Below are 27,507 nucleotides of genomic sequence, written 5' to 3'. Positions count from 1 at the left end.
GTCCATACATACAAAACGTTATCTCAAGAGACATGTGAGAGCATAAACTACAAACATTGCAGGATGCTGAAAAAGACAAGTCATTCAATCAACCACCCATTAATATTGTCTCATATTTATGTTGTAGAGTAGTTTCTTCAAAGTATGATTTATGTCCTTATATATTTCACATTTCTTAGAAAGTTATAGTATAAATAAGTACAGTAAGTAGAGTAAATTCAAGATTGGACTCACTTCATAGAGAATCAGGACTCTAAATAAGGCCTTCATCTGGTGAAACCGGACAAGGGTCAGCTGTACCTGGGAGCCTATTTTACCAGAGTATACTGGATAAAATCCGAGCTACCTCTGATCACAGCAGTTTGACCCCTTAGATGCTTAAAAGAGGTCAGAAATTGGGTAAGCTGTCCCTTCTGATGCCTATGGACCCCTTCTTATTCTGCAATCTGATTGCGAAGTGCTGATGGCCCTCATGTCTGCCATCTTTGTACACCTGTGAAGCCCAACTTGTGGCTGGGCTTCATGGGACATCAATAATCTTACAAATACACTACTAGATTAGAATATTATAGTGTATTTTACAAGTCATCACAGGTTAAAGACAACGCGAGGGACTAATAAAAAAGTGTAAAAAAAAATGAAAGCAAATAAATAAAAAGAGATTTGAAAGTCATATGGATCCCAAAATATTAATTACACTACTTGTAAAATAAACAAAAAACCCTCATATAATTATATAGATCAAAAACATTAAAAAAATCAATAACTCATGGAAGACAAGAAGAAAAAAACAAAAGAGGGGTCCACTGAGACTCTGGATCTCGAGCTGGCCCTGATTCTGAAGGTAGCCCCTTAAAATATTTTTTCCTTTGGCAAAATACAATCTGACAGTGAGTAGAATCATTCAGGGCTGCAGAGGAAATGTCATATTGCATGGCAGCTGTTAAGATGAACGGCTGTCCAAAAACTTTCATAAAAGTCCATAACAAAAGCCATTCATATGGAGCAGCTCACCATTCTGTCTGAAAGATGGATGTCATGGACCATCCACAATGCCTATGTGTTCTGATCTCTGGTCTTCAAAAGCTCCAGAGTGGTTAAAGATATGTGAGCTGAGCTCTGATGGGTTCCTAAAGTCAAGACAGAGTCTTCATTTCAGACATTATTTCACTGATACTTTTCTATGATATCAATATAATTCGTATTGTAGGAACGTAGAAACTATTATTTTCTATTTTAATCTTTTTAAGTCATCACCATAGTAAAAACCGACGCTGGACTTACAATTTTAGGCTATGTTCACACATTCAGTATTTGGTCAGTATTTTACATCAGTAGTTGTAAGCCCAAACCAGGAGTGGAACAATCAGAGGAACATTATAATATAAACAAGTCACAACTTCTGGATTTATCACCCTCTCCTGGTTCTGGCTTACAAATACTGATGTAAAATACTGACCAAATACTGAAGGTGTGAACGTGGCCTTAAATTGTGATCACCGTTAGAAAGTAGCCATTGTAAGCATGTCTTGTACTGACACAGTCATCATAATAATGACATTTCAAGTCAGGTTTTTGCAGTATCTCAAAGTCTCAATCTAACTTTCAAGGAAAAATATTGCTGGTATTGAATTTTGCACTTCAGATAGAAGACTTCGGTATTGTCCTTTTAAACTGTTCTTTCTCAATGTTTTATCTAAGTGTAGTTATCATGGAGCGACTATTAGCACTAACTATTATGTAGTAACCCATTTCTTGAATTCCAACTATATGTCAGAGTTCAAATGTGCTATTATGGGGCTGGATGATAACTTGAATAATTTGCGCTAAAATTATATATTTATATATAAATAATAATGATATATCTATACAAGCTTTCTGATTCTCTCTCTCTCTGCTCTCTTACATGCTCATAAAGCTGATATTGCTTTTAATTTAAGTTTTTTTCTGTAAAGATTTCAGGTTAGATGTGTGTTCAGAGAGGAGTTACAGACTGAGAAGTCAGAGACATTGTCTGACTGATTTCGAGCTGAAAAGGATTAAGCAGCCTGCAATGGATTAGAATAGTTGCAGGTGGCAGAACATAAACAGCTAAAATATATTTTATAAAACACAATTAAAAAATTGATCTTTATCGAAACATACCAGCACTTTACTTTTACTTTAGTTTAAATGTGCGTGCCCAAAGGTGCACATAGGCTACAAGCCAATACAGTGTACTTTTTTCTGTTAGAATTGACAGGGAGTTGTGTGCTGTAACCTTCTAAGCTATCACAAGTGGTGATGGCATTCAGTAAGCACTTTATCTTTTAAAAGGGTATATCCTTTTCATACAATTATAGCATAGCCCCAAGATATGCCGTAAACGTGTAGTCCCTTCAGCTTATTTCATCAATGGAAGAACCATGTTCATCCAGCTTATTGAGTTGCCAGTTGTCATCCAGCTAGAGAAATAATGAAGAAGTGGCAATGACTTTTTCTATCCACTTGGCTATTCATATTAGCTAAAAGTCAAAATAAGTCAACTTTAATCTACAAATGTATCAGTTTAGGAAAAGTTGTGTATCTTGTGAACAGTTTTCATAATTGGACATTCCTTTTTGCCAATACCTGGTATGTCTCACCTAGTTTATGGGTTCATGTGCCAGCGCCTGCATTAGTTCTGCAGTGCTTTTGTCTTTGTGGTATTTTACCACAGCAGCCTCATATTACACTTTTTTGATTGGGATTTTAAGAAATCTCATTTCTTCACATTAGGCCTCCTTCTTCCATTGTTCCACAGTTTATTTCTAATGCTCACATGGTCATTGCATTCACTTTTTGGGTGGATGCATTACCATATAGAAACATTAATTTGCAATTTACTGTATGTTTTGAAATCTTTCTAACATGGCCATGGCTAGTGCATGCCCTCATCATCTCCCGCCTCAACTATTGCAACCTCCTGCTCTGTAGCCTCCCTTCTAGTACTCTTGCACCACTCCAATCCATCCTACACTCTGCTGCCTGACTAATCCACCTGTCTCCCCATTATACCTCAAGCTCTCCTCTATGCCAAGTCCTTCACTGGCTCCAGTTCACAACCCTAACTATGACATACAAAAGCCATCCACAACCTGTCTCCTCCTTACATCTGTGACCTTGTCTCCCGGTACTTACCTACACGCAACCTTCGATCCTCTCAAGACCTCCTTCTCTACTCCCCTCTTATCTCTTCTTCCAACAACCACATACAAGACTTCTCCCATGCTTCCCCTATACTCTGGAACTCTCTACTCCAACACATCAGGCTTTCACCTACGACAAAAACCTTCAAAAGGAACCTGAAGACCCACCTCTTCCGACAAGCCTACAACCTGCAGTGATCCACAGTCTGCTGAACCGCGGCATGACCAACTCTACCCTCTCCTAGTGTATCCTCATCCTCACCCATTCCCTGTAGGCTGTGAGCCCTCGTGAGCAAGGTCCTCTCTCCTTCTGTACCTGTGTGTGCCTTGTATTGCTCATGTTTACTGAACTTGTCTATATTTGCTCCTTTCACATGTAAAGCGCCATGGAATAAATGGCGCTATAAAAATGTATAATAATGGCCAGCAGTGATGTTTTCAAAACTTTGTGTTTCAGAAGAGAGCTAATCTGTGAGATCATACTTTTGGCGGCCATGATTCTGTTGCTGGTTCACTAGATGTTCATCATCAAAGAGGATGTCCAGGATTTTTTTTCAATATAGGCCTAAAAAGTTGGCTAAAGTTGCTAAAAGAGGTAACTACCTTCATGTTCTACCTGGCGGCAGCCCAAAGCGGTCAACAACCTTCTGATGACGATTCAGCTTCTCCACATCAATAGAGCAGCTCTTGTTTTTCTGGGCTGCTGTATGGACGGGGCATGAATGGTGACATCATGCTGATTGACAGCCGGCTCTCCACAGTTAGTCAGCGCTCCGTCAACAGAACAGAGTGGAAGAGAAGCCACTGTTCACGTGATGTCAACAAAAGCAATAAATCTCCTGTGAATGCTGTGAGCAGGGAGAGATCGGCACCGGGCACAACAAGCAGATAGTTATCAACTACCTGCCTGTTCGTTCTTAGGCTAAAGGTAAAAAAATTAAATAGTCATGAATAACCCCTTTAAGTAACTTTTGGTAGGTACTAACTACTCCATACTGTGAATGCCCCACAAGTCCTACCATTTTTTGAGATACAGTAAGTCCGTTAAAAAATCATAATATTTTAGCCCTTGTCAATATCACTCAGGTTCTTACTCTTACCCATTTTTACTGCTTCCAACATATCAACTTCATGAACTGACCATTCACGTGCTGCACCCCATAGAAAGTGCCATAATCAGGAGATACACCAGTCAGCTATAACAATGAAACCAACCACAGGTAAAGTGAATAGCACTGAATGTATTGTGACAATAACAATTGTGACAGAGGGTGGGATGTATTGGGCAGCAAGTGAAAGTGATGTTTTCAAAGCTGGAAAAATTAGTGAGTGTTAGAATCTAAATGGTTTTGACAAAGGTCAAACTGATGGGAGTATCTTCAAAATGGCAGGTCTTGTGGAGAGTTTATTGTATGTAAAGGTTAGTTCCTACCAAACATGGTCCAAGGAAGACCAACCGGTAATCCCAAGGTCCCTCAAAGTATTTGCTCATGACATCTTGTTGCCAGATAGCACATGACGCCTTCCAAGGTCTTGTGTAGCCGATCACTCAATAAATCTGAACTGTTTTGGTTGCACAAGAGGACCTATATGATACTAGGCAGGTGATTGGTTTAGTCATATTTATTTTACTCCTTACTGTTCTGGTACATTATATTAATAGCCAGATTATATTCAATAATTGTCCAACTGCTCAGTCGCAAGGTTTGATAAGTATTTGCACTAAATGCACAGAAAGGACCAGACTGCTACAGTCTGCAGAGCTTGATGTTTATGCAGACAATGGGCCTGAAATGGATTTTTTTTTTTTAATCCAAGACTGAAAATAATCCCTTTTAAAGAAGGCGTGCCTGTCCGGGTTTAGGCCATAATAATCCTCAAAATACAGTCAACCCAGGTGAAATGTGATGGTGACTCTAGTTCCTGGGAGTTGTTTGTGCATGTGACTATGGTATTGCTAACCACTTCTAAACACCAATCCTGAAACCTGTAACCACAAACCAGCAGAGAGAATTTACACACCCACTGCAACGCTCATGAAATCTGCAATAACACTTGTCTGCGGAGCCTCGTACTTCTCCGTGCAGCCACTGCTCACCACAATGACTGATACTGTCGTAGTGTCGTCCAGCTGTACGGTCGGAGCTACCCTGACGTGACTGCATCGTACCTTCCCTGGCAGCAGGAAACATCACACAAGCTTAGGAGTGCAGAATAGGGGTCTGGCAAAATATTCTCTGTAGAATAAGACATGTCAACGACACAAGATCAGCAATGGTAGTGACTGCTAAACTGTCCAGAATAAGGACAGGTCACGGACAGCAGTGCCAGCGACCCTGCTCATTGTTTCATCTGCTAGGATGGGTTCAGATGCTGCACAAAGTCCTGTGTCTAGCTACGACCATTCAATTCTAGACGCACCCACTGGCGACTCTTGTAGGGCAGTATTCCCAACCTCATATCCCCACACCTCTGCTATGACGTATGCTGCCTCTAGATGGCGTAATACTTGCTGTAACTTTCTTATCTATTATCTAATTAATACCATTATCCAAAAAAGATCCCATAGCTCCAAGGACCATGTAAAGCCACACATACACATTAGGCAGCTGACTTCTCAGGAGTAGTGCTTGTTTAGTTCGGGGGAGCCCTCTTGGCAGTGGCTTATTTTTTGCGGGTCTAAGGGTTTAAGGGTCCCCATACACATTAGAGTAATATCGGCTTAACCCAGGGATATGGACGGGTTCAGCCGATGGTCTAACATGTATGGGGGAGCCAGACAACTGTTGGTCAGGAGAGATGATGATCGCGCATGTCCGATTTTTGAGTGCGGAACTCATTGTTCTGCAAGAGATAGGCTACCGGGCGAATTGAGAACACAGGAGCACTCGACCAAACGAGCACTTCTGTGTAAGGGAGAGTGGGCTGCGAAGACTATAAGCCAAATAATTGACCGAAGCATCGCTCAGCCAACAGCCATCTAGTGTGTATGGAGTGGACATGCTAAATTCCAGTATTATGATCATTTTGTCCCCCTCGTGTCTCTTCTTTGGAGAATGTTTGACTGCCCCCAAATACAGTAAATTAGATCTTGAAAAAGTTGTTTCATCAGAGACATCCTCCTTCAAAATACAGGGTCTCGCTCCTGGCAATCACTGAAAACAGCTAATTTTGTCAGTGAAAGCTTTGGCCACCCAGACATTTTTCCTGCACTGACCACTATAGGGAAATTTAGCCTTAAAGTACATGGTGGCCATTCAGATGGTATACAAAGATGGTACGAGTCCTCCAGAACAGAAGTGTTACTTATGGAGCACTTTTCTATTCAGGATCATATTGAGGGGGGGCATCATCCACAATATCCATGTGCTCTAATGGAGAAAACGGACTAGGGCTGTCATCAGATAACACCTGTAAGATCAGTGCATATAAAGGAGAGAGGAGTGCAGTGGATCCCAGGGGCTGCTGCTGACAAAGGTTAATCCAGGCCGTAAGTACAAAAAACTTCCAATTAATAGCAAACGCGTTTCAGAGCCGAACCTACTCCTTCCTAAGCCTTAACAGAAAAGGAATCACCTCCTTTTCTGCTATGCCTGAGATAAGAGTAGATTCTACGCTAAAACATAAATTGGATGTTTTTATACTTACTTGGATTAACCTTTGACAGTGGCAGCGCCTGGGATCCACCGCACTCCTCTCTTTTACTTGTCATGTTCTCAGCAGCCATGATTAGATTAATCCATCACTCTTCATGTCATTGTGCTGCGCACAACCTGTTCGAGTAAATGGCCAGCCCTCCAATTCACCCTAACCTGTTGCCCACGGTATTACACTGGGAGCGCCTCTTGGTTTTATCTCGATCGGTGCATGACTAGCATAGTGCAATTTATATTCCCAATTCAGTTTGTGCTATTACTAGTCTCTCTTCCAACTTCTTTAAGCTTTAGACCCTATCCTCAGAATAGGCCACCATTATTAGATTGGTGGTGGTCCTACTCTGAACCCCAGCCCTCCGTTCAGCTATTTTAAGTTGCCTTTGTGTCGTACTTATAGTGGCTGTTCTTGGTCTTGCAGCCTTGTTGCATTCAAGAATAGGACATCAATTTTGAAAAAGTTAGTAACACCTGCAATAGTAGTGACTTGAGTACTTGTCCCCATTAACCAACCATGTTTGGTCCATTTAGATGAGTTTTAAGACTTTATAAGATGCCAAACTTTGGGGGCACGCCATATTAGAGACTTATCCGTATTCCGGCTTTGCAGAACGTAGGTAAATAAGTTGTTTGCAATGTTCACCCTCATCTACAAGGTCCCTGGAGCTGCTGTGACCCAGGGAGGCCTGAGCTTCCTGGTGTATTGATCCATGCCACATACAAGGAGTGTTCAGCGCAGGCAGCTGGGAGTGAAGAACTATCCCACAACATTGCAGGCAGGTTTTATACTTTGGCACTATTCAATCATCTGTTACATCAGCACTGCAGACCACATCAAACAGCCTCAGACTCCCCCTCCTCCCAGGTTTTATTTTGCTTTTATCTGTTTGAACAAACAGCCGATAGCAGACAAGAAGCTGCCTGGTAACTTCCACATATTTCCAGAGAGTTGAAGACAAGGGATCACGTAATGATTGCAAAGAACCAGATTCACAGCAGGGAACATATCTGTGTCAAGGCAGTGACATCATGTTCGCAGGTTCTGACAGCCATGCATAGACTTGTAGTACCCTAGTGGGCATGAGCAGAATTACAGCAGACTGACTAGTAGAGTCCTAAGACTAGTATGTAACCCCAGCCATGCTTAGACTTCTAGTTCCAGAACACTTGTAGTTACTGTAGATTTAAGTCATGCTTAGACTACTAGTTCCACAAGTCATCTAATTCCACCTTGGCCATGGCCAGACAGGTAGTTCCACCAGACTCGTACTTGCACCTCAGTCATACTTAGACTAGTAGTTCTACCACAGCCAAGATCCACATATATCACGCTTATACCAGTAGTTCTCCAAGTCATGTAGTTTTACAGCCATAATTCGACCTGCAGTTCCACAATACTTGTAGCTGCACCAGAGTTCTGTTTAGACTTATAGTTTCAGAGTCTCAAAGGGAATTCATCATCGGGTTTTTCTTCATCTACTCTGAGAGCAGGATTATGTAGAAACAGAGACCCTGATTCCAGTTATGTGTCACTTACTGTGCTGCTTGCTATAGTTTTGATAAAATCACTGTTTTATTAGCAGGAGATTATCACTAGAGGATTAGTAGACCTGCTACCATGTTGTCCATCAAATTCATGAGCTCTGTCTAACCCCGCCCCCCCACCACTGATTGGCAGCTTTCTGCTTATGCACAGTGTACACAGAAAGCTGCCAATCAGTGGTGTGGGCGGGACTATACAGAGCTCAGCATTCAGAGAACTGGTAGACCTGCAGTGGGTAAAAGCATGATTTTATCATATCAACAGCAAGCAGCCCAGCAAGTGATACATCATTGCAATCAGAGTCTCTGCCTCTACATCATGCTGCTCTTCAAAGGGGTGGAAAAAAACTAGTGACAAATCCATTTAAATAAGTCATGCATAGACTACAAGTACTACAAAACAGATTGTTTACTGCCAGCCAGTTAGAGAAGCAATTTCACAGGATTTACAGATGACCCCCCCACCACCACCACCACCTCCAACAGGTTAAAAGTGGAAAAATTTTATTTTTATTGTATTCCAGCCATTCCCCTGGGTATTCTGCTTTTTCAATAATGATAAGGTTTCCAGATTTCAAATATACAAAAATTTATTCAAGGCATAAGAACAAGGATAAACGGACATGCCCCATCATAGCGGAAAGACACAGCAACGCGTATCGAACAATATGTTCTTTTCCAAGCTTGTGTCTTTCCGCTATGATGGGGCATGTCCGTTTATCCTTGTTCTTATGCCTTGAATAAATTTTTGTATATTTGGAAGCTGGAAACCTTTTCATTATTGATTTACTCCACGTGTGGCTTCACGAAATATCCAAGCTTCCACGCACCACTACTAGCCAAGAAAGCAGGTGAGCTGGTTACCTTTATTTTTTGCACATATTCTGCTTTTTGTTTGTTTGTTTTTTAATCTGCCATACCGGTCTAGAGATAGAAGCCTTTTTATTTAGTGATATTTTTCTAGTCTTTACAAGGGATAATGTCTCACAGTAATGATGCAGAACAGCCCAAAGACATTCCCGCCAGAGAATCTGGTGACGGTGCTGCCCACCCACTCCCAGCCACAATACGACTAGACGCGGTTGGCTTCGCTCAATGCAAGTGTATTCAGCGAGGCCGGAAACGTTTTAGTTGGATTGTGGCCGGGAGTATGCCTAACGGATACCTGCGGGCACATGTCTGCCGCTCCCGACACTGACACCGGAGAATCCTCACAGTATGCAGTGTGCGCGATGGGAAGATTCACAAGTCTGCAGTCACATAGAGGGACTACAGGCCTGTAGTTTTAGAATGGATAACCCCTATAAGTTCCACCCTCATCTACAAGACATGCGGTCCACCTCTGCCATCATTGAACTCGTTGCTCCACAACAGTCAAGTGTTTGTTCTCTGACATTAATCTTTACCTTACGCTTATTACAAGTGGTGCCAAATATTAAAATATGATATAAAATCCAAATAGAAATGTTTGATATGTATCATGCAGCTAAGAATATTCTCTTCTGTAGTGACGTAAAACTATGAAGCATAATACACTCCTTCATACGGTAAAGATTTCTATGAGGTCTGAAGATTGCACATTCTCCTGTTCTACCTGCTCCATGGACGGAGGAGGTCTCCCTCCAATGTGTGCGGCTGGTGACAGGCTATCGGGGGTCAGGACTTCACCTGGACCAATAAGACATCATTTGCTGTTCCAGTGTCCTCTTCCCCATTTCGTTCACCAGGATCAGACGGCACAGCTTATGTGAGTGAATGATGTAAACAAGGTTCAGGCTTAAACTTTAACGACTTCCGATAGGGGGTCTAGGACCAACCATTTATAAAAGAAGAGACGGAATAAGAGAAGAGTGCCGAATGATAACCGAGAGTGATAAACGGATAATAGAAATGTGGGGAATAATTTCTAGATGCAGGTGGACATTACATGACATAGCTAGAGATGTAATGCAAAAATCCCGTCCATTTACAGCACATACCGGTCAGCACAGCTTGTTTGGAAACAACTAATAGACGTATATACCCAAATGTGGACATCAGGAATACATCACACATACTTTATACATACAGTACGTAGACGACAGGTCACAATAAATGGATAAAAAAAGGCCCAAGACACATATGATCCATATCTATATATACACACGATCCATACCTATAGGCGCAGGACACATATGATCCATATATATATACACTTATGATCCATATCTATAGGCACAGGATACATATGATCCATATCTATATATACACACAATCTATAGGCACAGGATACATATGATCCATATCTATAGGCAGAGGATACACACAATCCATATCTACAGGCACAGGATACATATGATCCATATCTACAGGCACAGGATACATATGATCCATATATATATATACACGTGATCCATATATATAGGCACATGATATACATGATATACTGTATATGGTCCATATCTATATATACACATGATCCATATCTATAGGCACATGATACATATGATCCATATATAGGCACAGGATATATATGATCCATACCTATGCATACATATGATCCATATCTATAGGCACAGGATGCATATGATCCATATCTATAGGCACAGGATGCATATGATCCATATCTGTAGGCACAGGATGCATATGATCCACACCTATACATACACATGATCCATATATAGGCACGGGACAGATATGATCCATATACACACACATGATCTATAAGCACAGGATACAAATGATCCATATCTATAGGCCTATAGGCACATGATATATATGATCCATATCTATATATACACATGTGATCCATATCTATAGGCAGAGATGCACATGATCTATATCTATCAGCACAGGACACATCTGATCCATATCCATATACACACTATCCATATCTATAGGCACAGGATACAGACAATCCATATCTATAGGCACAGGATGCACATGATCCATATCTATAGCCACAGGATACACACTATCCATATCTATAGGCACAGGATACACACTATCCTATCTATAGGCACAGGATACATATGATCCATATCATCTATAGGCACAGGATACACACTATCCATATCTATAGGCACAGGATACATATGATCTATATCTATAGGCACATGATACACACTATCCATATCTATAGGCACAGGATACGTATAATCCATATCTATAGGCACAGGATACATATGATCCATATCTATAGGCACAGGATACATATGATCCATGTCATCTATAGGCACAGGATACACACTATCCATATCTATAGGCACAGGATACATATGATCTATATCTATAGGCACATGATATACACTATCCATATCTATAGGCACAGGATATGTATGATCCATATCTATAGGCACAGGATACGTATGATCCATATCTATAGGCACAGGATACATATGATCCACATCTATATATACACACTATCCATATCTATAGGCACAGGATGCACATTATCCATATCTATAGCCACAGGATACACACTATCCATATCTATTGGCACAGGATACACACTATCCATATCTATAGGCACAGGATGCATATGATCCATATCTATAGGCACAGGATACACATTATCCATATCTATAGGCACAGGATACACATTATCCATATCTATAGGCACAGGATACACACTATCCATATCTATAGGCACAGGATACACACTATCCACATCTATAGGCACAGGATGCACACGATCCATATCTATAGCCACAGGATGCACACTCTCCATATCTATAGGCACAGGATGCACACTCTCCATATCTATAGGCACAGGATACACACTATCCATATCTATAGGCACAGGATGCACATGATCCATATCTATAGCCACAGGATACACACTATCCATATCTATAGGCACAGGATACACACTATCCATATCTATAGGCACATTATATATATGATCCATATCTATAGGCACAGGATACATATCTATAGGCACAGGATGCACACTCCATATCTATAGGCACAGGATACACACTATCCATATCTATAGGCACAGGATGCACACTCTCCATATCTATAGGCACAGGATACACACTATTCATATCTATAGGCACAGGATACACACTATCCATATCTATAGGCACATTATATATATGATCCATATCTATAGGCACAGGATACATATCTATAGGCACAGGATGCACACTCTCCATATCTATAGGCACAGGATACACACTATCCATATCTATAGGCACAGGATACACACTATCCATATCTATAGGCACAGGATGCACACTCTCCATATCTATAGGCACAGGATGCACACTCTCCATATCTATAGGCACAGGATACACACTATCCATATCTATAGGCACAGGATGCACATGATCCATATCTATAGCCACAGGATACACACTATCCATATCTATAGGCACAGGATACACACTATCCATATCTATAGGCACATTATATATATGATTCATATCTATAGGCACAGGATACATATCTATAGGCACAGGATGCACACTCTCCATATCTATAGGCACAGGATACACACTATCCATATCTATAGGCACAGGATGCACACTCTCCATATCTATAGGCACAGGATACACACTATCCATATCTATAGGCACAGGATACACACTATCCATATCTATAGGCACATTATATATATGATCCATATCTATAGGCACAGGATGCACACTCTCCATATCTATAGGCACATTATATATGATCCATATCTCTAGGCACAGATGCATGCAGCCACCTCGCAGAGCACACCTCGGTGCAGCCCACGCCCACTCTCGCCTCCTATACACGGAGCACAAGATCCTCATCTCTTCTGGCTTCTATTAGAAGGAGAAGAAGCTCGGGTGGCAGCCAATCAGCTGGGGGCCCCACTCGCTATAATATAGAGGCTGTAGCCTCCCTGCTCGCACAGCTCCTGAGTCCTCATTGCTCCTCACTCACTGTCAGACCTTTTTTTTTTTTTTTTTTTTTCCTTTTTTTTTTTTTCCTGGAAACTTTTCGCCCTTTCTCCGCAGCCCCGGTGAGTTCCTATGTGCAGCTCGTCCTTCTCTGAGCACCTGTCCGGGAGGAGAGCGCTGGATCCCATCCCAGGAGGACGTGGCCGGCGATCTGCCTGATCTGCCCGATCTTCCCCCATCACTGCTGTCACCGGGATCCTCCTGGGCGCGATGCTCCTGCTGCTCAGAGCGCTGCTGCTGCTGCTGGGGGTCTTCATCAGCGCCCTGCTGCTACCTCCCACCTCAGCCTGTGGACCAGGCAGGGGGATTGGCAAGAGGAGACACCCGAAAAAGCTCACCCCACTAACCTACAAGCAGTTCATCCCCAATGTGGTGGAGAAGACGCTGGGGGCCAGCGGAAGATATGAAGGAAAGATTACCCGGAACTCGGAGAGGTTTAAAGAGCTCACCCCAAATTATAACTCTGACATCATTTTCAAAGACGAGGAGAACACGGCAGCAGACAGGCTCATGACCCAGGTACATCTCCTCCGTCCCTTCCTAGCTCTGTGCCCCCTGCTCTTTCCTTGCACGGTGGGATGTCACTGACACAACCTGCCCCCTAGTACCAGACATTACCCCGCAGTAACGCTCTCTCCCCAGAATAATGCCCTGATCCATTGGATCCATATCTTATATACACAGTGCTATCTGCTCAGTGGATGGACTTTGTCTTTTCTCCATTCATTCATTTCCTATCCATCATTGCACCTGTTCCACACCGGGCACCAGCCAGCCCCCTCCAGCCCCTGCCCCAGCCTGACACATGGGAGCCAGCACTGAGCTCCTGCAGGGCCACGCTCCATGGTATGGCGCCCTGCTTCCCTCCTGGCCTCCTTGGGTGAGGGGACTGCAGTATTAGAGCCTGGTTATCTCTCCACAATGGCCGGGACAATCGCCATCGACCTCCTGCACATCTGACTGTGGCATTCTCTGCAGCGCCGCTCGTCGGAGCGTGAAGAGACTGATAGGTATTTAAGGGTGCCCGGTGCCATCCTCCGATGCCTCCCCTGTCACTTGGCTGCATGACATCATCCCTTCTAGAATGAGATATTGGAAATTAATAGGTTCCCAGAAAGGAGTAGTGGGAGATTTAACTCTCTCCGCACCAGCACTTTTCTTGCATGGCGATAAGGGGTATATAGAGGTCAGACAACTATGTGTGTATATGCATGTGGCCATATATGTGTATGTTATATGTATATATATATATGTGGCCATATATGTGTATGTTATATGTATATATATATATGTGGCAATATATGTGTATGTTATATGTATATATATATATATATATGTGGCTATATATGTGTATGTTATATGTATATATATATATATATGTGGCTATATATGTGTATGTTATATGTATATATATATATGTGGCTATATATGTGTATGTTATATGTATATATATATATGTGGCTATATATGTGTATGTTATATGTATATATATATATATATATATATATATGTGGCTATATATGTGTATGTTATATGTATATATATATATATGTGGCTATATATGTGTATGTTATATGTATATATATATATATATATGTGGCAATATATGTGTATGTTATATGTATATATATATATATATGTGGCTATATATGTGTATGTTATATGTATATATATATATGTGGCTATATATGTGTATGTTATATGTATATATATATGTGGCTATATATGTGTATGTTATATGTATATATATATATATGTGGCTATATATGTGTATGTTATATGTATATATATATATGTGGCTATATATGTGTATGTTATATGTATATATATATGTGGCTATATATGTGTATGTTATATGTATATATATATATATGTGGCCATATATGTGTATGTTATATGTATATATATATATATGTGGCTATATATGTGTATGTTATATGTATATATATATATGTGGCTATATATGTGTATGTTATATGTATATATAAATGTGGCTATATATGTGTATGTTATATGTATATATATATATGTGGCCATATATGTGTATGTTATATGTATATATATATATGTGGCTATATATGTGTATGTTATATGTATATATATATGTGGCTATATATGTGTATGTTATATGTATATATATATATATATATGTGGCCATATATGTGTATGTTATATGTATATATATATATATATATGTGGCTATATATGTGTATGTTATATGTATATATATATATGTGGCTATATATGTGTATGTTATATGTATATATATATGTGGCTATATATGTGTATGTTATATGTATATATATATATATATGTGGCTATATATGTGTATGTTATATGTATATATATATATGTGGCTATATATGTGTATGTTGTATATATGTGGGTATATATGTTCCTGGTTTATGTATGTATATGTTGTGTGTGTCTGCATTCTTGTGTGTTTTATATTCATGTATATATATTTATAAATATATATAGATGAATGTAAACATTCACACGTGTTTATGTTATGATAGATAGATAGATAGATAGATAGATAGATAGATAGATAGATAGATAGATAGATAGATAGATAGATAGATAGATTTGTGCTCTGTCTCTCTAGGATTTCTCCTGCTCTTCCATGTGACACGCTCCCCTAGGAACCTCTGAGCTGCCACCTTAAATTTCCCTGTCCCTTAAGGAACTGACTGCCAGATCAATTGTATGAGCAGAGATCAGACAGCCGGGCTTGGGGGTCACCCTTCTTAACCCCAGTCCTGCCACAAGGCTAAGCACCAACAAGCTTTCCTAGATGTCTCACATCTGTTGATGATCATAAATTCACCTTATATATATATATGTGTGTGTGTCTATGTGTGGATGCAGAATAATGTGCGCAGAGATGTCAGCTCCCTTCCCTTGTGTTCTCCTACACAGGAGCCTGGTGTCAGCGCTGAGCCGCACAGTCTTCAGCTCCACTCAGCACTTGTATCGATCGCAACGGCGGCTTGTGTTTCAGTTTGTGTGACTCTACTGCACGAAAATGGACAATGTTTGGAGCCCAGGGGATGGAAGACTGAATGCCCAATGCCAGGGAGAAATAGAGATAGATAGATAGATAGATCGATAGATAGATAGATAGATAGATAGATAGATAGATAATTGATTGATAGATATGGGATAGATAGATAGATAGATAATTGATTGATAGATATGGGATAGATAGATAGATAGATAGATAGATAGATTGATAGTTGGATGGACAGACAGATAGATCCATAGATAGATAGATAATAGATTGATAGATATGGGATAGATAGATAGATAGATAGATAGATAGATAGATAGATAGATAGATAGATAGATAGATAGACTTTGAGTGTAGGCAGGAGTATAGTGAATGTGTCAGACTTTCCCACATTACTGGCTGTGCAGGCTGCTGTCCTTTGTCTCAGGTGGGCTTCCATCCCTCCACTCTGTAGCCCCTGTGTCACTCTCTCCGTATTAGCTTGCAGTATATGAACTCCTGACCTCCTGTCAACTTTCCTTAAGAAAAACGAGCCCTCAGCAGTGATGTCTGCCTCCCTGTGCCCATCTAGGCTGGTGCCACCAGGTGGGACAATCTGCAGGCAGTGGCACCAGGATCTCAGGCTTCTGCTTCCTCACCAAGGTTGAAGCCCATGTAGAGAGGCCAGTCATGCCTTGTGCAGGTACATTCCTGGCAGGTGCCCGGACCCGCCTCACCAGTCTATCTAGTATGCAAAGATTTTTCACTCAATGACTTAGTTAAACTTTCAAAATGTTTGTTTAATGCTTTAGTCGCTAGTTAATATTAACTGAAGTGGGAGAGACAGACTGGGCACAGAGGTGAGGGATGAGAGGAGGAAGCTGTGCACTCATTCCTGTAGCACTATGTGATCTCTCTGGTCCTCTGTACATGAAGCTTCTGCTAGGGTGAGAACAATGCATTTCTCTGAATGAAGTGACATCCAGGTGTAAAGCAGCCACCTAGGAGCATAGCGCCTATGAGGAATGTGTAGAGCTCAGCCTGGGATTCTGGAAGCCCACCAGGTTGTTTACCCTGACAGGTAACTGCTAAGTGTTTCCATTTGAGAAGAGATTAGGAGCTGGCAGGGAGAGCTTGTTCTACAACACAAAGCCTTAGGTCTCAGGCTGCCCTGCTGAGCTTCACTTTGGCTGAGCAGAATTGGGGTTGATTTGTGGCACACGACCCAGTGAATTCATGAATAGCCTAATCTTCACGGTTTTGACTTTGACAATACAACTGTAGCTGGCACAAAAGGACCAGGGTGTGCCTAACCCATTTAAGAAGGTCTATCTGAGGAGCATCACAAATCCTGGTCAATGTCCAATGAAGAAATATTATGGCGATTAATGAAAAAAACTTGCAGTGTTTCTACCCCAAGCTTGAGTTACAATTTCACTTCAATCTGTAAACTTGGCAAAATGTCTTATATTAACCTGTATCCAACCATAAAAAACACATAACCTATTATTCTTCTCTTCCCCCAGAAGTGATCAGTATTACTTCTGTATTGTACTATAATACTGTGTACATAGTAATGGAGAACAGTCCCAAACTGTGACTATGTGCAGCTCTAATTACAAGGTGTGAAAGAAACTTCTTAAACACAAGTATGAATAATGGTAGGTAGAAAAATGGAATATATAAGGATCCCACACTCAGCCCCAACTTACAGGTTTCCATTTCATAGCAGGATAGGGGAAGGTCTACTTTGAAAGTTAGGATCAGTTCTAAGTAGTCTCATCTCAACTTATTTTATCTAGTATGTAGGTCTACATGGAAAGTAGATATGTTTTTTTATTGATCAGTTCATGGTGCCCAAGTTTCAACTCTACTTTTCATTCCAGGGCAATGTTAAAATGTACATTTCACTTTTTTTGTCTTCATGCTGTACATGTAAAGTTGAAGTTAACAATTCATAGTCTTCAATTGCCCTTATAATAAGGTCCATGTAAAGGCATTCTTCAGAAGTTGTGGTCTCTGAGAAGTTAGGATCAAGCAGAGTTTTCATGTATTTTGGACATGATGCAAATACGTCACATTTTGCTGTTACAACTTTTGTAAACTCAGCTTCCTTTACCTGAATAGATCTCCCTGTAATTAATGGATCCTTATGAACATGAATTATGACTGGCAATCCTCTACATTTGTAAATGATTCAGGTTTTGTTTGAAGTACTGCCCTTGTCATTTCTGTCCAGGTCATTTATATTGCTCTTTCTTTTGGCATAAATCCTTTTAAAAAAAAAAAAAAGAAAGAAAAAACCTTGTGTGACCTGAAGAAAGGAGATGGAGAGTAATAGGGAAAGCCATGTATTGATGTCATACAACTGAAGGAGAATGGTGACATTCAAGATAAATAATGTTTGCTCACTCCCTGTCTTAAAGTACAAGTCACCTGTTATTTTAACATTGTTATCTCCTCACTCCCTGCCCTATCTGGTTTACAATTCCCAGCTTGTTTTCTTCACTGGGAGAAGCAATAGAGTTTTTAAAGTAGTGATCTCTATAGATGTTTGAAACTGAGTGTGTCTGAGGCACTTTACAAGCTAGAAATACCTCCTGCACTAAGAACCCTAGTGAGTGATCTGCAAGGTGAGGTCTTGTCCAGTAGATAATGGTGTGTCAGGGCATTGAGAAACTTTTCAACAAGGAATTAATGTGAAAAGGATCCACAGACTTTCCGGTGTATAAGTCGTGGGTTCCCATTTAGAGACCTGACAGCATTTGTCTTCTGGAACAAGTTTCATAGGGTTAAAGTCCATCACTGCATTAGGGTAAGGTGGCATCATGGTGATTGAGTGACGTCTTTAGATTCCAAAACACTTTCCTCGGTTCCCTTAACATTCCCAAGTCTGTAGGTTATTTAGCTTTTTTTTTTGTGCTGGTCAGATCCTAATAGTATAATGACTTTTAGGAACAACCAAGAGGAGAATGTTAGCAAAAATGAGAATGACTGTATCACAGAGCTAGAAGAGCAGATCCTGTCTGAAGACATCACCTAATGGGATCCATTTGTAGTTGATGTATCTGCCATGTGATGACATAGTGACATGATTAATTGATTTTTCTTTTGCACCTGGAAACAAACTTAAGGGGAACTTTATATTCTTGTGTGTTGCTTTTGGGACATCACTCATACAATGTAACAGAGAATGCTAAAAGACAGTGTTCCTGAACTCCAGTCCTCAAAAGCGACCAACATCATATTTTCAGGAATTCACTGGTATTACACAGGTGATGGAAGTGTCATCTGGACAATACTAAGGGGAATCCTGAGATCCTGTCCTGTTGGTGGCTCTTGAGGACTGGAGTTTGGGAATACTGCTATAAGACATAGCAGGGTATAAGAAGGTTTATAATTTTAGGGGAAGTGTTAATGGTCTGTAGGAACTTGGCCACCTAATTCTAAAGTTAAATACCTATTCATTCTGCTATAACATGTTCAAAAGTTTACTTAACAGAATCAAGCAGTAAAGTACTGGCAAGTGGACAGGGCAATAAATGTCTTTAAACTCCAGAAAGCTGTAATTGAGCCCTTCTGTATTAGAAAAGCGTTCTTATCATAAATGAGTAACCTCCATATCACAAACCTGTCCTGCAGGTTCTTGCCATAGTTTGGAGTTTTTGTATGTCACAGATAACACCATTCTACTACCTTTTCTCTATGTTATTGCCTTCTAGAGATGTAAAGACAAACTCAATGCCTTGGCTATCTCAGTGATGAACCAGTGGCCAGGGGTGAAGCTTCGGGTCACAGAGGGATGGGATGAAGATGGACACCATTCAGAAGAGTCATTACATTATGAGGGTCGGGCAGTGGACATCACCACCTCTGATAGGGAACGTAGTAAATATGGCATGTTGGCAAGACTGGCAGTAGAGGCTGGATTTGACTGGGTCTTCTATGAATCCAAAGCTCACATTCATTGCTCGGTGAGAGCAGGTAAGATCCATCAAGGCGATATATCCTATTGAAGAACTGTAACTATCCATATGTTTGCTGGCATATTCCAAGAACTTGTAAGAATACACATTTCTGGTGCTGCTCCACAAACTTTGAATCCCCTTAGCACCATCAGAATGGATTTATAGGAAGTTAGGGGTTAAAATGTTTTTGTTTGCTTTTTTTTTACATCTTATAATATACTTTTTGATCCCCAAAGAGGTTCTTTTTGCTTAAAAAAAACTATTTAAAAAGTATCAATTTCTGTGTTGATTTTTATTGTTTGTTTCTGGCTCATTGCTACATTTAGTAATCACAGAATCTATAGATCGAGTACAGTCTCCTCTGGTTCCTGTTCCTGCATGCTAAGTTCAGTGCACTATGAGTGACTCATAATAGGACTAATATCGTGGTCTGATGATAATTTTATGGCTTGTAATATCTACTTCCAGTATTATTTATCCACTGCATTATTTTTATGGCTTCCAGAGACTGTTGTTGTTCTTAGCAATGTGAACTGTAGTAAACGATCAAACGTTGAGGTTTTTTCATGATACATAACAGGGCCTTTACTAGTCCCCAATAGCCCATAAACAAAAGATGTTTTTAATTTGGATTATTCCCTCAGTGGGCATTTAGCACTGATATAGCAGTTCATTACAATTTCACCGGCTCTGTTGGGTTCTATCATCAAAATTAGTTCTCAGAAGTTTTGTGGTTTCTGAGACAAACAGAAACTAATAAATGTAAAAACTTCCTCAACTTTTACAAATGCTTTAGGCTTGGTACCTGCTTGCTACATTTGCAAGCTGGTTCTAAAGTTTGCAGAGGTAGAGACAACCTGCGGCTTCTCTGGCACCACAGATCCCAGCAATTCCTGGGAGTGAAAGATCTGTCCTCTGACTATATGCAGCGCAGGGGCTGGTGATTTCCTTCAGACTGTGACCACTTTGCTTCATATTGTTTATGATATGTATTATATATTATTTATTATATAGTTCTCACAATGCTCATGCGATTATGTAGTTACAAACCTCTAATACATTAAGGTTCATAAATCAAATTGACCGATCTGGAAAGCTCCCAATAGTCGGCTATTCTCAGCACTGCTGCTGGAGATGGCACCTGCCTGCTGCTTCACCACACAACACACATACTTCACCACACAACACACAGACACACTTCACCACACAACACACACACAGCCACACACTTCACCACACAACACACACACACACACTTCAACACAACACACACACTTCACCACACAACACACACACTTCACCACACAACACACACACACACTTCACCACACAACACACACACACACACTTCAACACAACACACACACTTCACCACACAACACACACACTTCACCACACAACACACAGACACACTTCACCACACAACACACACACAGCCACACACTTCACCACACAACACACACACACACACTTCAACACAACACACACACTTCACCACACAACACACACACTTCACCACACAACACACACACACACTTCACCACACAACACACACACACACACTTCACCACACACACAGACATACACACACAACACACACACACACACTTCACCACACAACACACACACACTTCACCTCACACACACTTCACCACACACACTTCATCACACACACACTTCACCACCCAACACACACACAGCCACACACATACACTTCACCACCCAACACACACACACTTCACCACACACACACACATACACACACACTTCACCACACACACTTCACCACACACACACACAGATATACACACACAACACACACACACACTTCACCACACACACACACACACACTTCACCACACACACACACAGCCACACACACACTTCACCACACACACACTTCACCACACACACACACTTCACCACACACACAGACATACACACACAACACACTTCACCACACACTCACACTTCACCACACACACACACTTCACCACACACACACACTTCACCACACACTCACACTTCACCACCCAACCCACACACTTCACCACTCACACACTTCACTACACACACACACTTCACCGCACACACACAGGCATACACACACAGCCACACACTTCACCACACACACACTTCACCACACACACACTTCACCACACACTCACACTTCACCACACAACACACACACACAGACATACACACACAACACACACACACAGCCACACACTTCACCACCCAACACACACACACACAGCCACACACACACTTCACCACACACTTCACACACAAACTGCACCACACAACACACACTTCACTACGCACACACAGAGTCACACTTCGCCACACACTTCACCACACAACACACTCTCACACTTCACCACACACACCACCATACATTTTAACATAGACACACAAACACATTTTAATAACTCCTAGCAATGATACCTTGATTTGATCACTAGTTCTACACAGAGCAAAGAGTTTGCCTAGTAGAAGGAACAGGTGTTGTAGCTGACCAATATTATGCACCATATTGTGCACTCACCATGTGTCTTATGCCAAAAAGTATACCTTTACCCCTATAATAGATTACTGTACTTATGGTTTATTCTATTAGTTACTAAATGCATTAATCCTGTTTTATACAGAAAGTAGAATTACAGAATAGCAGAACTGAAGTGAAGACTAAAGACCAAATATTGTGCTTTTATATAAGTAAAAAATGTTTACTAATAGATTAGAGGATAGATGATAGATAGATAGATAGATAGATAGATTTACTTATGAACTATTCTATGATCAAGCTAAATCTCTATATGTCTGCTATAGGTTCCTGGTTGTCTATTCTGGACTGCTCCTTGCAGTACCCCTGGGGTGACCGCTGTGCTTTCCTGAGGTTGGATGCTGGCAGTGTTTCCCTTTGGAGGATGACATTGAGCCCCAGCAGGCCTGGTGTAACATTCTGCTGCCTCCCCGGCGGGTGACATTGTGCCCTGGCTGTGATGTATGGCGGAGCCACATAAGGTCGTGTGACTGGGCTGGAGGGATTCAGGAGATGCTTTCTGCTAGATCTTGGCAGCCATTGTCCGACCTCTGCTTCATGCAGGAGACTGTGATGAGGAGATTATCTCCCAGGGTTGATGTCTTGTTTGCTGACAGTAGGGTCCTGGACAATGGGCCCCTGAGATGAGAATAATTATTACCATGACACAGGGCTGGGAAGAACACTGATCTCTGGAGGGCATTTAGAGAAAAACCATTGCATTTAAATTCAGAGAGCAGTCCAGAGTAATCGTGTCTGCCCTGTGCAAACAGTCCCTGCAGGACCGTGGAGTGCGGTGTGTGAACTGGCACACAGTGTCCCTGCACCTGAGCAAACAGGGGGAGACGCTGGGAGAGGATGAAGCCTCCACTCCTCCAGGAGGGCCACATTTTGGTGTAAGGAGTCGGAATGACAATTGGATTTTAATTAGGGAACCCAAACAAGAGCTTCTGGAAGCCTCCGATCTCACACCTCGGCCCATTCATTGCGGTGTTTGTAGTGTGGCTGCACAGGGTCTATACCCCCCACAAAGCTGCCCTCTGCTGGGGCTTCTTCCATGGGACTGCACAGCAAATGCACAAAGTGGTCGCGACATGTCGCCTTCCCTGCACCGCTTCTTTATCGCAACTTGTTCAATGTGTTAACTCGAAGTGATGAAGTTGTCAGGAGATAACTACAAACTCATTGCCGCCCCACGTGTCCTAGAGAATCATTAGTGATGGGGTCTCAGAGCAGCAGGATAAGTGTTTATTGGCAGCGGGGGAGCAAGGAATCGGGAAGAATGAAAGAAGAATTAGAGCTGGAATATTCACCGAGGCAGCCAGTGTCCTACTGCAGGGGGATCCACTGGTGACAGATAGAGCAATCATACAGTCCTCACATCACCACATCCACACTGAGCAGAGATCCCCCAGGAAGGGGCCAGGGCTGCAAAATATTCCGCTCTGTCCATAGGATCTAAGAGATGGAGCAGACAGATCAATGATCGATTGATAGATGATAATAGATTATAGAATAAATTATAGATAGATAGATATGGGATAGATAGATAGATAGACAGACAGATAGATAGATAGATAGATAGACAGATAGATATGGGATAGATAGATAGATAGATAGACAGATAGATATGGGATAGATAGATAGATAGACAGATAGATATGGGATAGATAGATAGATAGATAGATAGATAGATAGATAGATAGATAGATAGATATGGGATAGATAGATAGATAGATAGATAGATGGATAGATATGGGATAGATAGATAGATAGATAGATATGGGATAGATAGATAGATAGATAGATAGATAGATATGGGATAGATAGATAGATAGATAAATAGATAGATATGGGGTAGATAGATAGATAGATAGATGGATAGATATGGGATAGATAGATAGATAGATATGGGATATATGATAAATAGATAGATAAATATGGGATAGACAGATAGATAGACAGACAGATAGATAGATAGATAGATATGGGGTAGATAGATAGATAGATAGATAGATAGATATGGGATAGATAGATAGATAGATAGATATGGGATAGATAGATAGATAGATAGATATGGGGTAGATAGATAGATAGATGGATAGATATGGGATAGATAGATAGATAGATAGATAGATAGATAGATAGATAGATATGGGATAGATAGATAGATAGATAGATAGATAGATAGATATGGGATATATGATAAATAGATAGATAAATATGGGATAGACAGATAGATGGATAGATAGATAGATAGATAGATAGATAGATAGATATGGGATGACAGATGGTGGTTAGATAGTTACAGGTGTTTCACAGGACAGATGTTAATGTCGCAGGTTCTCAGGTCCTGTGCGATTTGTCTTGTCGGTGACGATATTCGCCCGTCTTATCGCGATTGTAGCCATTGTTTTCTGTGTGATGTGAGGGCCTTGGAGCCAGCAATGCTGATCCGCCATTACTGACCTCTCCATGAAGAATACATAAGGCTTTTGGACAGAGAGGTCACTTCCCTGTGATCCTGTGTGTGATTCCGCGATTACTTATTTGTTTCCCTCTTTATTGCAGAGAATTCAGTCGCTGCCAAGTCCGGCGGCTGCTTCCCCGGGAATGCGACGGTGCGGACCGAGGGTGGCGGCACCAAGGCGGTGCAGGAGCTGAGGCCCGGGGACCGGGTGCTGGCGGCGGATGAGGAGGGGAACCTGGTGTACAGCGACTTCCTGCTGTTCCTGGACAGGGAGCAGAGGGCCACAAGGTCCTTCTATGTGCTGGAGACCGCGCAGCCCGGGGAGACCATCCGCCTGACCGCGGCCCACCTCATGCTTGTGTCCCAGCGTCCGTCCAATGGCACCAGGAGAGCCTTCAAGTCGGTGTTTGCCAGTAATATAACTCCTGGAGATCGGGTGTTCCTCGCTGACCAGACCTCCATGAGCCTGAGGGAGGTGACAGTAGAGCGGGTCCATGTGGAGGAGGACATCGGAGCCTATGCCCCAGTGACCTCTCATGGCACCGTGGTCATTAATGGAGTGCTGGCCTCTTGCTATGCAGTCATTGAAGAGCACGGCTGGGCACACCTGGCCTTCGCCCCTCTGAGAATTGCCTTGAAACTTTTCTCCTTCCTTTCCCCTCCAGACTGTGACCCATCACCCAGCCACCTTCATGTTGAAGGGGTTCACTGGTACTCACAGCTCCTGTACCAGGTAGGAACTTGGATCTTGGATAATGACTCTTTTCACCCACTGGGAATGTCAGGGAGCTCCAGCTGAAAGATCAGGACATTGGAAAAAAAGACTTTCATTTTTAATGTAGGACAAAAGTAGACCCTAAGGAACAAACCCCCCAACTCTTGTTATTATTTTTGTATTATTATGTTGCATCATGTTGTACTTTTGTTTTGTTCTGTTTGTTTTTTTTAAGTTTCTTTTTTTTTTCCTACTGAATATTTTTATTTATTTGTTCTTGTCATAGAGGTTTAATATGAACTGGACATTCGAGAAGCCTTAACTAGTTTCTTTGATAATTTATTGTCATGTGGACATTCGATGAACTCGCTGAAGGTTGACACATCAGATTCTATTTTTCTACATGTTCAAATCAGTCCTAACTTTTTTTTTTTGTACTGTCCACTCACCCATCACCCTTGTCCTTATCTACCTTCTCGTGACAGGCCTCTGTTGTAGGATCTAGCTAGGTCTGGCAGTCACTAAAGTGTTAAATAATTGTAAGACTTGTCTCAAAACTTGGGGGGGGGCTAGTAAATTATATTTTTCTACACAGAAATGTAAACTAGTTTTTGTTTTTTTTTGCTTTCAGAGATCAATACTGACTGAATTACATTTCGTTATTTGAAATAGTGTACAATACGAGAATATATTATTTTAATTTAAATAGTTTCACAGCGTAACGTTATGGCTTATTATCTGTGTTTGTTTATTTGTTATGTTTTTTTTTTTCCTGTTCTTTTTTTTCATTCTTTTGTATCAACTTGCATCCACTCACGTTCATAGAACTTACAAGACTGTTACACAAAATTCCAATGTTGGCTCATTTTATTGTTTTTTTTATTTTTTTATTTTCCTTCTAAAAGGTAGGACTCTTGTCATTTTAACCTCAAAGAGTTTATTAGAAAGTAATAATATTTTTTGAAGAAGATACAAAGTGCACACGAATTAGGACCTCCAGTGGATGAAGACTGTTGATGATTTGCATTAATAAATTGAATAACCGCTGTAAATTTACTAAAATGTATTTTTTGGAATACTTTGTAACGGCTTTAATAGTTTTATAGAAATAAAGTGTGCTATGCACATCTTGCTTGGTATTTCCTACTGACATGTCCACATTCTACTCATTTACTAGACAGGATCTGGTCTTTGCTATACATTTCATATAATGCTTTTTTTTAATCATTTATGTTTATTTTTTATTTTATTGGTTTATCACTTATCCTTTTCTTAGCTACAACAGGATCAATTCGGACGCATTTAACTGCAAGTTAGAGCAGGTGCACACAATCATTTTTCTATCCATCCAAGAAAAAGTCTGATTATGCTAATTAGACTCTGATTGTTATTATTATTATTTATTATTATAGCGCCCTTTATTCTGTGGAGTTCGATAAAAGTGGGGTCCAATTATCTTGGAGGTGGAGAAAAAAAAAAAAGTTTCTCCACCCTCTCCATTATGTAAGTTGGCGAAAGTTGAGCCGCACTTGGATGTCA

At 41.0% G+C, this 27,507-nt stretch overlaps 1 protein-coding gene across 1 annotated transcript; it reads left to right on the top strand.

Moving 5' to 3' along the window:
* The first annotated feature begins 13,093 nt into the window (after nucleotides 1-13,093).
* Nucleotides 13,094-27,118, top strand: SHH (sonic hedgehog signaling molecule). The gene is made up of 3 exons (XM_073581593.1): nucleotides 13,094-13,797; nucleotides 19,993-20,254; nucleotides 25,355-27,118. The coding sequence occupies exons 1-3, from the start codon at nucleotides 13,489-13,491 to the stop codon at nucleotides 26,050-26,052; spliced, it is 1,269 nt and encodes a 422-aa protein (XP_073437694.1). The 5' UTR covers nucleotides 13,094-13,488; the 3' UTR covers nucleotides 26,053-27,118.
* The last annotated feature ends 389 nt before the right edge of the window (nucleotides 27,119-27,507 follow it).

Source organism: Dendrobates tinctorius, unplaced genomic scaffold (genome assembly GCF_039654945.1).
Source record: "Dendrobates tinctorius isolate UK_male_01 unplaced genomic scaffold, ASM3965494v1 ptg000070l, whole genome shotgun sequence".
Lineage (NCBI taxonomy): Eukaryota > Metazoa > Chordata > Amphibia > Anura > Dendrobatidae > Dendrobates > Dendrobates tinctorius.
This window is presented reverse-complemented; position numbering and strand designations above follow the sequence as displayed.